The sequence below is a fragment of the Acomys russatus genome, chromosome 4, assembly GCF_903995435.1.
Source record: "Acomys russatus chromosome 4, mAcoRus1.1, whole genome shotgun sequence".
NCBI lineage: Eukaryota > Metazoa > Chordata > Mammalia > Rodentia > Muridae > Acomys > Acomys russatus.
In genome coordinates, this window is record NC_067140.1 from 12,731,056 (window position 1) to 12,745,208 (window position 14,153).

Sequence of the window (14,153 nt, forward strand, 5' to 3'; positions counted from 1 at the left end):
GCTTTCCCAACCCTCTCTGGCGCCTTCCTTTTCTTCTCCATTCACCCACGCCGGGGAGTGCGGCTCTGACTCGGGGAAGAGGTCCACTCTGTGAATATGCCATGTTTGCATTCCTCAGATGCTAAGCCTTTAAAATGGTTCCAGTTTTTTCTGGAACTTGAAATTCTGTATCCTCTGTATTGTTTAGTGTTCCAAAGGTGACACGATGACTCTCATACAAGTGTAACATGCGAACACATTAAAACTGGGCATAGCTGATTGTTAGTGAGGAAGCCAGTAGGATTAAGATATTACACTAAGTTCGGAGGAGAATCTGAAAAACAGACACACACACTTAAGCGGTCAGGGTTGCTGAAATAAATTTACTAAGAACTAGAAAACTGGGTGCTATCACAGAGCAATTGGCTATGATGATTAGAAGTATCTTTTCTATAGTATAGGGTCAGTTATATCTCTACCAGAAAAAAATTTGTGTTTTTGTGGACAAGACTCAGTCATCTTCCACTGGACACTCACTCACTGTTGGTATCTTTAAAAGTTTGGATCTTTAAAAGAAATCTTTCAAAGGCCCATTAATAGAATAATGGGTGGCAAAATGTGGTATTTTCATACAATGGAATATTGTTCAACCTTTAAAAATGAAAAAAATCAAGTGAGGGGATAACAATTGGGATCTAATCTGAATAAATTATAATTAAAAGGGGAAAATTCTGACTCACGCTCCAGTGTGTATAAATCTTGAGGTCATCGTGCTAAGTGAAATAAGCAGTCACAAGGAAAACTTATATGGTATGATTCCATTGATAGGAGGTATCTAGTTAAAGAAAGTAAAATCATAGGAGCTGAGGAAATGGTTCCATGGGTCAGTTTTTGCTGCACAGGCTTGAGGACCTGAGTTCAAATCCCCAGCCACAAACAGGGCGTGTCTGTGTGCTAGGAGTAGCAGAGACGAGCCAGTCACCGAGGCTTGCTGTCAGTCAGCCTAGCTCCAGGCTCAGTGGGAAATACCATCTCAAGGGAATGGGTGAGGAATAGAGCAGGATGTCCAAGGCCCTGAGGCACGAGCATCCCCCCACACGTGTGTACGTACATCCTGCACACACATGTGCCACATGCAAAGAAAGGAGAGTTATGGTTTTCAGGGACTTGGACAAGACAGAAACGGGAAGTTACTATTTAGTAGGTGTAGAGGTAAAGGCGACTCTGTAGGTGGATGTGGTGATGGTGGCATTGTGACCTCACAACACTAATATGTGTGTATATGAATGATTGTGTCAGTGCAAGAGCGTTGGCTCAGATGGTAGAGGCGCCTGTAGAGAAAGCCTGGCAACCTGCGCTGGACCCCTCAGGACCCACACAAAGAAGAGAAGTGACTTTCAGCGTTGTCCTTTGATCTCCGCATGTGCACTGTGGCACATGCATCCACACACAGCCTACGTAAACACCATAATAATTAAAAATTGTTACTAGAAAAAATGTATTTATTTTTACAATCTTTAATGACTGAAGAAAAGAATTGGTTGAAATAATGCTTCCCTCGCCCCACAATTTAAAAAGCTGTAGAATTAGCATAGCCTAGTCAAATTCAGAGGTGACTGCAGATTAGATCAGATAGCCTCAGAGGCCCAGGGGACAGTGCCCAGCAGAACATCAAAAGGACATTCATGGCGGGCGTGGTGGCGCACGCCTTTAATCCCAGTACTCAGGAAGCAGAGGCAGGTGGACCGCTGTGAGTTCAAGGCCAGCCTGGTCTACAAAACGAGTCTAGGACAGCCAAAGCTACACAGAGAAACCCTGTCTCAAAACAAAGAAAAAAAGTAAGAACAAAAGAAAGGGCATTCATTTATCTGTGTCAAAGTGTGCATGTCCTTGTGTGTGGGCCAAGTGAGAATTGTTAGGTGTGCAGCTGCGATATGCTGGAAATTGTGAACTCGTTTGTTAAGGGTTGAGTTTTGTTTTAGGTTTGGGTTTGTTTCTGAGAGTTTCAAACCGAGGCTGGCCTTGAACTCCATATATAGTTGAGGGTGACCTTGAACTTCTGATCCTCCTGCCACCAACCTCCCAGATCCTGGGCTTACAGACAAGCACCACTAACCCCAGTTTATGAGGTGCTTGGGATCGAGCCCAGGACTTTGTGCCACGTCCCAGCCTTCCTAAGAGCTGAGCTCGGCGACTGTCCATGCTTGCTAGCCCATATCCAAGTGGCCTAACTGCCTTATGGATGGTGTTCCACCTCACCAGCGATCAGGCTTGGAATGTTTCCTGCTTAGGGGATTTGCAAAACATAAACACAACAGCAATACATTTAGATGCCTTTAAATTTATCAAATATCAACAGCAGAGGTGCAAGGATGAAGAATTCTGCCGCAGGTAGCTGGGAAGAAAAATACAGCATGCCTGAACAAGCCACAGCCAGTTTGCCCTGGAGGAAATCAGGTCAATTTCTTGTTTAAAATTTAAAGGTATGGTGGCACACACCTGTAATCTCAGCACTCAGGAAGGCACAGGCAAGAGGATTGCTGTGAGTTCAAGGCCAGCCTCGTCTACAAAGCAAGTCTAGGACAGCCAAGGCATACACAGAGAAACCCTGTCTCAAATAAATAAATAAATAAAACTTAAAAGCTAGGCATGGTGGAGCACATCTGTAGTTCCAGGTTTAGGAGGAAGGATAAAGAATTTAAAGTCACCTGGGCTGTATAGTAAGACCCTACCTGAAAGAAAACAAACAAACAACTCCAAAGAAGAAATGACATGTAATATTGGTGGTAGAAAGGGGAGATGTTTAGAGTCTTAATCATAAAACCTGCCACACTTTAAAGAAGTTCACTTGCTGAGCCTATTTTTTCGGGTTTCTGATTAGCGCACTAATACGGATCACAATATATTGAGAACGAGGTTGCAGAACAGCATTCGCCCATATGCTGTTCGCATGGTGTACGTCTGAAACGCAGGATGAGAAGAAAACAGTAAGGAAACCATGACAACAGCCAACAGAGAGTGATGGAAGGCAGAAACATTCATTGGAGGAAAAAAAATGCTTTTATGAATAAGGAGCAGCCTTCAAGAAGATAGAGCATCCTGAGACACCTAAGCACCGAATGACTTCATGTCAGCTAACCTGACAAAAACCCGTTCACACCAACTGCTCTGGAGAACTGATGCAGACACAGGAGGGAATGGCGGCTTTAGTTCGGTTCTCTCGGTCTCACAGCTGATGTCAAGACAGCACAGTCAGTAGGCACGGAGTTATTGCAATTACTTTTCTTTTCGGTGCTAGGAATGGAACCCAGGGCCTCACACACACAGGGCAAGCACTCTACCCCTGAGCTACACTCTCAACCCCAAACCCACATTATTTTAGTTTTACATGAACATTTTTGCAAGACATAGTTCTGTCCTAAGGAAAGTTTTAGCATATTCCAAAATTAAAACTCTAGGATTTCTGTCCCTTGGCCACAATAATAAAAGGATGCATTCCACTAAAACACTTGCAAACTGCCTGGGAGTAAAAGCGGAAATCCAGCCCTCAGTCTTGAGAAACACACACAGGGCACAGCGGAGGTTTCCTTCACGGAAACGTCCTCCGTAGACAGCAGAGCTGCTTAGCCTCGACACACACAAGCCCTTGTTTGGAGGTCAAGGGTGGAGGGCAGCCACCCTACTTACTGTGGAGGGTTCAACAGCGTCCTTCGCTACTACTCACCAGGTGCCCAGAACACGCCCCCAGGTGCCCAGAACACGCCCCTAGTGGTGAGGACGGAAAATGTCTTTATAGACATTTTCAGATGTTCCCCCTGGTGAAGTTGCTCCTGTCTGGACCCATCCCCTGGATCTAGATGGTTCTATACCAGATAAAGCAAGCATTCAATAAACTGCGTAATTTGAAAAGGCTGTATCATAGATGACCTGTGACACATGAGGTGAGTGATATGGGACAGGAGGTCACGCACGGTTCAGTAAGGATCTGGGAAGTTGTTAAATTGAATTTTTAACAGAAGAACTGCTTCTGCTGAGGCCCCAGGACTGAACACACATGGTGCACAGACATACATGAAGGCAGTACACCTATATGCATGAAGTTTTACAAATCTCAAAATAATAGCAGTAAACCTAGGGAGCTGGAAAGATGGCTTAGCAGATAAAAGGCCCGTCCCTTCAAGGGTTGACCTTTGACCTCCAGAGGGACATATTACACATATATGCATACATACATGAATGTAAAAAAAATCATAGTTTCATTGTGGAAAACGAAGATTCCATATTTTCCCATGATCTTCCTTAGGATTTGGGTATTAAATCTTCGGATTCTTTTTTTTTTTTTTTTTTTTAAAGAATGTTTGATTTTTTTTTTAAATTGCCATTTGAGTTGCTGTGTGCTTCATAAGAAGTTGTTCAGTGAATTGTCGTAGGGTTAGCACAGGATTTCCAACAGTGTCTGAAATGGCGCTAAACATACTTCTGCCATTCTGTGCTATGTATTTATGCAAAGCAGAGTTTCAGCGTCTGTCGATGACTATAAAAATTATCAACTCTGAAAAAGGTTAAAGCTTAAAGACATCTTCCATCCTGCATACCAGAGTTCAGCTAAGATTTAATTCTTCATGTCAGCACAAATAAGCATACCCACTTCATTAGTGTGTACATTTGCCACGTCTTAAACCAAAGACTTGTTCTCAAATAACCTCAGTCACAGTTTCTCAGCAGTGTGTGCCTGTCTTATTCTGCTGTGTACCCAGGCCCATGTAAAGGTTTCTTGGATAATAAAGGGGTCACAAGTGGGGAAAAAAAAGTTTTAAAAGCTCTGGCCTAGACAAGCTCATGTGAGAGTAGAGAGCCAACATTAAAAAGAGCATTTAAACAATGCAATCGAAGCTAATCAGTCAACAGTACCTACCGTATCATGGCCACAGCCTGCATTTGCCTGGGAGTACTTTGGAACAGGTAAAGATATAATTATATTTGGGTTCTAAATATGATTAAATTGTTAAGAAACCCTTAACAAATACTCAGCAGTACAAATGGCATACTGTAGAGACACTAGAAATTCAAGACAAAGCAGAAATAAGGAAAAATGGCTGCTTAGAAGTTGCTAGAGTCTTCTTTAAAACTCTTTTTTGTCAAAGGAAAAAAATTAAAGAATGAAATAGCTATGTATAAAAGAGATCAATAACAAAAACCTTATGCAATATTTTTGAGGCCTGGAGAGAAAGCTCCACACTTAAGAACATTTGCTGAGCTTACAGAGGAAATGTTTAGCATTAAATCATCATCATCATCATTATTTGGTTTTTCAAGACAGTGTTTCTCTGTGTGTAGCTCTGGCTGTCCTGGAACTCACTCTGTGGACCAGGCTGGCCTCAAACTCGCAGAGATCTGCCTGCCTCTGCCTTCCAAGTGCTGGGATTAAAGGCGTGTGCTGCCTCTGCCACCACCACCCAGCTAAAGTATTAATTTTGTTTTTGTTTTTGTTTTGTTTTGTTTTGTTTTATTTTTTGAGACAGGGTTTCTCTGTGTAGCCTTGGCTGTCCTAGACTCACTTTGTAGACCAGGCTGGCCTTGAACTCAGAGAGATACGCCTGCCTCTGCCTCCCGAGTGCTGGAATTAAAGGCGTGCGCCACCCACCGCCCAGCTAAAGTATTATTTTTAATTGTAGGGGAAAGGTGTGTGAAGAAACTCGTGCACAGTAAGTGTGTGGAGGCCAGAGGCCAGCCTCAGGGTTCTCCTCTATTGGTGTGTGTGTGTGTGTGTGTGTGTGTCTGTGTGTGTGTGTGTGTGTGTGTGTTTGTGTGTATTTACATGTATGTATGTACTTGTGTGTGAGTGTGTATGTGCAGGTGTTCATGTGGAAGTCTGGATTCCATGGCAGGCATTACCTTCTGTTTTTCTTGATGAGCGTTCTTCGGCTAGTGAAATGAGCTAATTCAAGACAAGTTAAAGTATTTAAATGCAAGTTTATTGGGAGCTCTCTGTCCCAAGGAACAGGGCCAGGGAAATCGCCATGCATGGGGAAACAGAAAAAAACAGGGGGAGAGAGAAAGTGCACACCCAGAGAGACAGAGAGGAAAGGAGGCAGAAAGAGAGAGTGTAGAGCCAACATGTCTGTATTATATGGTGAAGAGCCTCTAAAGGAGGGGAAACCCCCTTCTCCTGGGCTGAAAAGGTCAGGGTAGAGGGCGGGTATGCCAGCCATGCCCTGTAACAGGTAGGAACTGAGGGATGCTGGGAGAACGTGGTTAAAAAGGCAACCTCAGCTGCTTGTCTCAGCTCTACAGCCCAAACGTTCTTCCACTCTATTGACTGAGGAGAGGTCTCTCAATCAAACCCAGGGCTCAGTGATGCGGCTAGTCTTGCTAGCTGGCTTGCTCTGAAGAGTCCATCTCTGCCTTCAAGCCTGGAATTCCAGCAGGCCATCACTTCCACCTGGCATGTACATGGGCTCTCCACCCTTAAGCTTAAGCACTGAGGCGTCTCCCCATGCCTGCTCTCATTTCTAATAAGATGGAGTCTCTCACTGAACCTGGACCTTGCAATTCCAGCTGAGACCCCAGGATCCAGCTGTCTCTGCTTTCTCCTTCCCTGAAAACCTTCCCCCACCTCCAACCTCCCAGCCCTGATACTGGGGTTGCAGATAAAGATGCCCCCTTTTTACATGCATGCTAGGGGTCCAAACAGAGCTCCTAGTGCCCACACAACGTGTTCCTTCCCCAACGAGTCACTTCCTCACCCCCTAGACATTGTTAACAATAAAACAAAGGGTGAACAACCATATACCTGTATGGTACTATTGTTTTATTTGATTCTAGGAACTTTTAAAAAATGTACTCCTGAATGCAGTACCTTGGACCGCTCATCCATCATGGCTCAGTGGTTAAGAGCACCACCTGCTCTTCCAGAGGTTCTGAGTTCAATTCCCAGCAATCATATGGTGGCTCATAGCCATCTATAATGAGATCTGATGCCCTCTTCTGCATATTATACACAATAAATAAAATAAATAAAAATTTTAAAAAAACAATAAAACAAAGGGAGATAAATGAATTTTGAAATATAATTCAAAAGTAAGGGAGAAGGAGGAGATAGAAAGATGAAATTAGATATTAAATAGTTAGAAAACAGAGAAGGAGAAGGGATAAATTTGAAATCTTGTCTGTTTTGTTTGTGTGACAGAATTTCACTTTGTAGTTCAGGCTATTCTGGGATTACAAGTGAGTGCCACTATGCCTAGTGAGATCTGACTCTTTTAAAGATTAATTTATTATGTATACAGTGTTCTGCCTGCATGTACACCATCAGACCAGAAGAGGACATTATAGATGGCTGTGAGCCACCATGTGGTCGCTGGGGATTGAACTCGGTACCTTTGGAAGACCAGGCGGTGCTCTTACCCACTGAGCCATCTCTCCAGCCCGAGCTGACGCTTTTAAAGAGAAGTTTTAAAGCCCTGTAAAATAAAGTCTGTTCACCTGCTTAATGACGAAAATGTTGAAAATGTGCAGGTATTTAACATTAGAAATCAGACAGAGGCCGGGTATGGTGGCGCATGCCTTTAATCCCAGCACTTGGGAGGCAGAGGCAGGTGGATCAATCAATGTGAGTTTGAGGCCAGCCAAGGCAACACAGAGAGACCTTATCTCGAAAAACCAAAAAAAAAAAAAAAAAAAAAAAAAAAAGAAAGAAAGAAAGAAAGAAAGAAAAAAGAAAAAAGAAAGAAATCAGACAGAGGAAATAAACAAACACAGAGGGAATAAAAATAATTCTAGGACTGTCCACATAAGCAGCTCAGTGAAACATGCGTTTACAGAGTGTTTGTACACAACTGTTCTAACTATGGGTTCAGTGTGAGAATCCCACGTGTGTAAAAATAATTAGTTTTCCTGTATTTCAAAAAAGAACCACTAGGAGAAAAAGAGGAATAAAGTTAACAAGAAAAATGACTGACCTATAAGGGGGAAAATGCTAAACCACCAAGAGGTTTGTTTATTCATTCAACGCATTGAACAGGCTTACATGATCTAAAGCTTACTTTGTGCTGGGTACATGTGGTCCTTACTTAATCCTGGAAGGTAGTTTGGCAACACATCTTACAGATGACCAAACTGAGACCCAGTGAGATCACACTCAGCCAGTGTGTCCCCCACCTGCTGAGGGACTGGACCAGGATTCAGAAGTGGACTCCCAGCCTCTGTGTTCTTTGATGCTCATTGTCGCCCAGCTAACAAGGCAGAGCTGTGTTGGGCATGGAGCTTATATCATGGGACGATCCATTCACAGCTGGACCGAGCTCCTGTATGGGCGGCATGCTGACCATCTGCCCACCCAGGGCAGGTGCCAACAGAGCAGCAAACTTCCAAGGGTCTCTAGGAGCTTCGCAGGTGCTCCACATCATGCAGAGCTCAGGGGAGAATGGAACTCCAGCTTGAAATTCTCCTATGGGGATCCTGGTGGGAAGCACAGCCCAGTGTGGAAATGGCCATTTGCCACCTCTCACCCACACGTCCCTGCCCTGAGCCTGAGAGGCAAGTGTGGCATTTGGCAAGGTGGCGCCTTCTAACACAATCACTCTGTCCTCTCTCAGATCCAGGAGATGGTCCATTCGGAGGTAGCTGCCTATGACTCCGGCCGGCCAGGGCCCCTGCTGGGCCGCCCAGCAATGCTGGCCAGCCACATGAGTGCCCTCAGCCAGTCCCAGCTCATCTCTCAGATGGGCATCCGAAGTGGCATCACCCACAGTTCCCCATCACCCCCAGGGAGCAAGTCGGCAACCCCCTCTCCATCAAGTTCCACACAGGAAGAGGAGTCAGATGCCCATTTCAAGGTGCGTGAGGGGGAAGGGTGTGGCTTCAAGGTGCCTTTCCGGTGGAGTAGGGACTCTGCAGGGTCATGACCATCATTTAGTCTTTTGCTGAAAACCACGTGGACCTTTAGTCAGAGGGACAATGCCTGGGCCCTTGGGACATCAGGCTGCTGAGTCTACTGGAGACCCTCTAGGCACATGGGTGGCCCTGAAGAGGCCCAGGGCCCAGCCACTGTGTCCATGACAGGAGGGCCTGAACTAACCAGGGCTTCCTGTGCTTTTCCTCATCCTGGTCCAGCATCAGTTCTCAGGATAACTTGGCCCCCATCACAGGCCAGGTGGGGATAATGCCTTCTTCCTTGCCCATATCCCTTTCCTCCTCTTCCTCGCTCCCTCTTCTCCTCTCCCCTGCTCTGCCTCTCCATTGTCTCTACACATTCCTGAGGACTTAACCTAAACCCCTGCACCCGCTAGGCAAGCGCTCTATTGCCAACCTGCCCCTCCCTCTCCGGGGCTGGTTTCTGTTTTATTTTTATTTTTTTAGTGAGGCAACACTAAAGGTCTGGAGATAGAACTGAATCGGTAGTGTCTTCCTAGCACACAGCCCCACACTGTATAAACTAGACCTGGTGGTGGCATGCCTGCAACCTCAGCCCTCAGGAACTAAAAGCAAGGGGATCCGGAGTTCAATCTCCTCTTTAAGTCCAGGGTTACCCCTCACTGTATAGAAGGGCGAACTTGGGCCATGTAAAATCTGTCTCACAAACAAAACAAAACAGACACTTCTATAACTTCTATAGAACCCACAGACCAGACACTTTCATAAGCCCTCAACAAATCCCCATTCCTCTAGTCTCCACAACAGTCCTACATGGCAGGCAGTATTCACTATCTCCATTTGGCAGATGGGGAAACTGAGGCATGGAGTGGTTAATTAACATATCAGTGATGCACAGACACAATGTATACCCAGGTGGTTGCAATGCAGCCTGGCGTATGCACCCTTAACCACTGCCTTGTCACATCCAAGAGCCATCTGCTTTCAGAACAGGGGATGGTAAAGTATTTGCGATGATGCCTGAGGCCTAACACTAGGGAGGTAGAGACAGTAGGATTTCTGGGACCTGCTGGTCAGCCCGTTCAGCTGACTGGGACTTTAGGCCAATAGGAGACCTTGTGTCATAAAAAAAAAAAAGATACACAGTATCTTAGTAGCCATACTTGAGATGAACTGCTGTTTCACATACCAATGTACCCACACATGCATGTGTACACACACACACACATACACATAGCACAGAGAGAGAGACAGAGACAGAGAGATCTATTTTCGGTCCTCACCTTGCCAAGGCCCCACCAAGGGCTAGCTAGATGAAAGCCTGGAGTGTCCCCCAGGGACACTTGGAACAGAGCCAGCATTGCCACAGGCCCTGCCAGATTCCCTGCCTCTCACACATGAGGTCTGAGTCTCTTCACTAGGCCAGGACTTCCCATCAGTTGACCAGACTGCCTTTGTCTTATCGGTACACAGAAACACAGGCGTCACTGTGGGATCCAGTCTGTGGGTCCAAGGTCCCCTGAGAGTCCCCACAGAGAATGACTGGGGTCTTCAAAAAAGCATTCCCAACCCCTGCCCATCCTGGAAACCCTAAGACAAGTGTGTCTGAGACCAGGGAGAGACCATGGTCCCTGAGTCTGTTCAGGCGGGTCCTCTGACAGGGTGGCAGCCATGTTACCTTCACCCGTGCCCAGCATCAGAGGGTGCCAGGGGAAAGGCCACTGTCTAGAGTCACAGCTGAAGTGCAGTGAAGGTGGTCTACCCTTTATAATCAGAGGCATTGGATATTGTTTATGATCGTGATGGGAAGAGAAAGCATGGAGGAGACCCCGCAAACAGGCCCTCAGCAGCTGGGCCTTGTTATTCTTGCAGCGACAAAGGGTCTAACGGGTGCACTTTATTGTCTGGGAGAATGGACCCTGGGTTTCTTATTTTTATTCTGTGAGACAGGGTCTCTTTATGTTGCCCACTCTAGCCTTCATCTCTCAGTCCTCCTAAGTACAGTACTTACTGGTGTGCATCACCATGCCTGGCTTTCTTACCCATTGTTGATCAGGAGACTTTGAAAGTCTGCAAAGATAGATGTTAAGGGGGGTGGGGGGCATCTAGAAAAACAGAAAAGGCTTTGTTTAAGTTTTGGAGTGATAGAAATGTCCACAGGGAAAGGTAGAAAGTCCCAGGTACTGATTTGATTGCTGTCCCAGGCACTGGCCAGCCTTGCTGGCAAGTTAGTGTTCTTAGCTCAGCAGTCTCCAGAAACTGTCAAGACCCTCTCAATGGACACAGATGCTGGTTCTCCTTAAGCAGTTAAACCTACACCTCAGGTTGCCACCCGTGCACATGAGCATCTGTCTGTCCTTCTGTCTGTGTATACCTCTGGGTCCCTCTGGCCCTGAGGTCTGTGTCTCTCTGTGTATCTCTGAGTTGTTCGGTTTGTTTGCCTATTACCTCTATATCTGTGTGCTGGTGTCTACTTCCACCCACGTGTATACATGTATGCACCTGTCTGCCTGTTGTCTGTGTTCATATGGTCATGTATGTCTATCTGTGTATATGTGTCTGTTGATATCCCCTCTTCCAAGTGTGTAACAATGTAGGCCAAAGCTGCCTGAGTCTGCACCCCCTGGTTGGGCCAGCCCTGTCGCTGCCTGGGAGAGAACAGGACTGATCTGAGGTAAACTGCTGAGGAAGGTTAGCTTGGCCCATGGTTAGCCAGGACCACTCTGGCCAGGAGGCCCTTGACTTCTGTGGGTTTACTGGCTCCTCTCCTGTGGCAGATCTCGGGAGAGAAAAGACCCTCAGCGGACCCAGGCAGAAAGGCCAAGAACCCAAAGAAAAAGAAAAAGAAGGACCCCAACGAGCCACAGAAGCCCGTGTCGGCCTACGCTCTCTTCTTCAGAGACACCCAAGCCGCCATCAAGGGGCAGAACCCCAGCGCCACCTTTGGCGATGTGTCCAAAATAGTGGCCTCCATGTGGGACAGCCTGGGAGAAGAGCAGAAACAGGTGAGAGCCTTGGTCCCCTTCTGAACTGTCCCTGACTTTAGGCCCTGGAAACCCCTCCAACAGTGTCGTGCCAGGCTTGGCTTCTGGGACAAGAGACTTCTGCAGAGAGCTTTCTGCTTTGCTTGCCCATCTGTAAGCTGGGAAGCAGGGTTCCTTTGGCCCTGATGACCTCTAGTACTACTGTGTACTGTGTATTTCTGCCTTTACTGGGCCCCTGCTCCCCCCATGCACAAAGCAGGGAGCACCTCCATGGTATCTAACAGTCCCCTCAACTCTGGCCCTTCTGCTCCGGCTGGCCCCATGGTCTCTCTGAAGGCCTCCAGGGGGAAGGGAGCCGAGCTGGCTCATGCAGTTGGAAATGTGTTACCAGCTGCTCACCTCAGACTGACTGACTAACCTCTTTGAACCCTTGTTTCCTCATCTGCTGGCTACCATTCTTGGAGCATGCCTAGGCTAAGGACCATGGAGATCCCTCCCTCCGTCACCTCAGTACATCCTTGCAGTGTTCCAGGCAGTCACCATGCATTTCCTCTGTTGACAGAGTGATGCAACAAGAGGCCACATGACTCATTAAGCCCCGCGCCCCCGCCGCCCCCCTCCCCCCCCCCCCCATTGTAAGACTGGCATCAGGATTTTTTTTTTTTTTCGGGCCTGTAGAACCGGGGAAGTCAATCGGGATGTTGGCATAAAAGTAGGAACTTATCCCAGCACTCGGGAGGCAGAGGCAGGCGGATTGCTGTGAGTTCGAGGCCAGCCTGGTCTACAAAGTGAGTCCAGGACAGCCAAGACTACACAGAGAAACCCTGTCTCAAAAACACAAACAGACAAACAAACAAAAAAACTAAGAACCAAATAAGTAGATGAATAAGAGTAAAACTACAGTGGTGTCATGGGCCATGGGCTGTATGGGGGACAAAAAACAGGAAAAGACGTAGCCCTGGGATAGGTTCCTTTAGGTCCTCAAAGTGACTCTGAAGGGTGAGCCTCATAAGAAGGGAGCCTTAGGCTGGGGCCGCTGTGCCGACAAAGACCAGAAAGGGTCTGGCAAGAACATGCTATTAGGATTTCTGGGGGAACCAAACGCTGATGGTGAAGGCTCACATAGTGTGACAGAGCTAGAGAGGGGGGTAGGGGCCAAGCAGGCTTTTGCAGGTGAGGACAGGAGTGAGCTACTTGCCATGGAACAAAAGGGAGCCACGGAAGTGTCTGCACTGAGGGGCGTCAGGTTAGCTACATGCCAGAAGGTAGAGTAACCAGGGTCCTCGCCTGGCAAGAGGGATGAGAAGCTGGGAACAGGCAGATTTAAAAGTGAAAGGTGTGGTCGGGACACTTTGGGATTCTGACCCTCGCGGTGGGGAGTAGAGTTGCTGTCTATAGGCATGGAAAGCACAGAGCAGTAGCGAGCTAGGGGACAGAGACGTGGATCGTGGATGCGGGTGAGGTGCGCCCTTCATCCTACTCGGCAATGTAGAGATCTTGTGGCATAGTCCAGTGCAGCTAGTCTGAAACCTGCAGTAAAGAAGTGGAGACCATGAGACAGGGGAAGGCAGAGGTCACTGTCTGGAGAGTTCCCACTGTGGGTGATAGGAGCCCTTGTCCCAAATAACCCATCTGAGCTACAAGGACCCTGTTAGCCATTGGTTGAGAGCTGCTGCAAGGGAGAATAGTCCTCCCACACTGCTGGTCTCACTCATGTGGCAGGCCAGGGTCTTGCTCCTAGGGCGAGCTTTCTGCTGGGTCCTTTGCTGTGCTGGCCTTGGATGCTCTGTTTGCTGTGTGATGCTGCAGTTGGGAAGAGCTAGGCCAGAAGGCAGCGCTACCAGCTTCCACTCAGAGTCCTTTGTCATTTTTCTCATGCTGTGGGTTGTGCTGGGCTTCGCAGGGTGGTTCATCTGCTGCCCTTGAGGAGAGCTGTCTATGCCCCTGCAATCAACTGCAGCACACGAGGCAGCTCTTCCTCAAGAAGGTGGATGGCTAAGTCTTGCGTGCCTCATGATCGCACAGGCTAATCAGCTGTCTTAGTCACTGCTCTGTTGCTACGAAGAGACACCATGGCCAAGGCAACTCCTATAAAAGAAAGTATTTAACTGAGGCTTTGCTTACAGCTTCAGAGGCTTAGTCCGTCATCATCACGGCAGGGAGCACAGCAGCAGTCAGGTACTGGAAAAGCAACTGAGAGATGCAGCCTTATCTGCAAGCAGAGAGAGACAGACAGAGGCAGAGATAGAAAGACTGAGAGACAGGGACAGATATCCTGGGCCTGGCATGGCCTTTTGAAACCTTAAAGTGACACCA

General features: G+C 47.2%; 1 protein-coding gene across 3 annotated transcripts in view; it reads left to right on the plus strand.

Annotated features, from left to right (window-relative positions):
• The window catches only part of Tox2 (TOX high mobility group box family member 2), a 122,139-nt gene that overhangs the window by 103,393 nt on the left and 4,593 nt on the right, over positions 1–14,153 (plus strand). For all 3 annotated transcript variants that reach the window (XM_051143731.1, XM_051143730.1, XM_051143732.1), the window contains exons 4-5: positions 8,577–8,816; positions 11,631–11,858. In XM_051143731.1, coding sequence (XP_050999688.1) covers positions 8,577–8,816; positions 11,631–11,858 — 468 coding nt within the window. The remainder of the gene's footprint in view (positions 1–8,576; positions 8,817–11,630; positions 11,859–14,153) is intronic.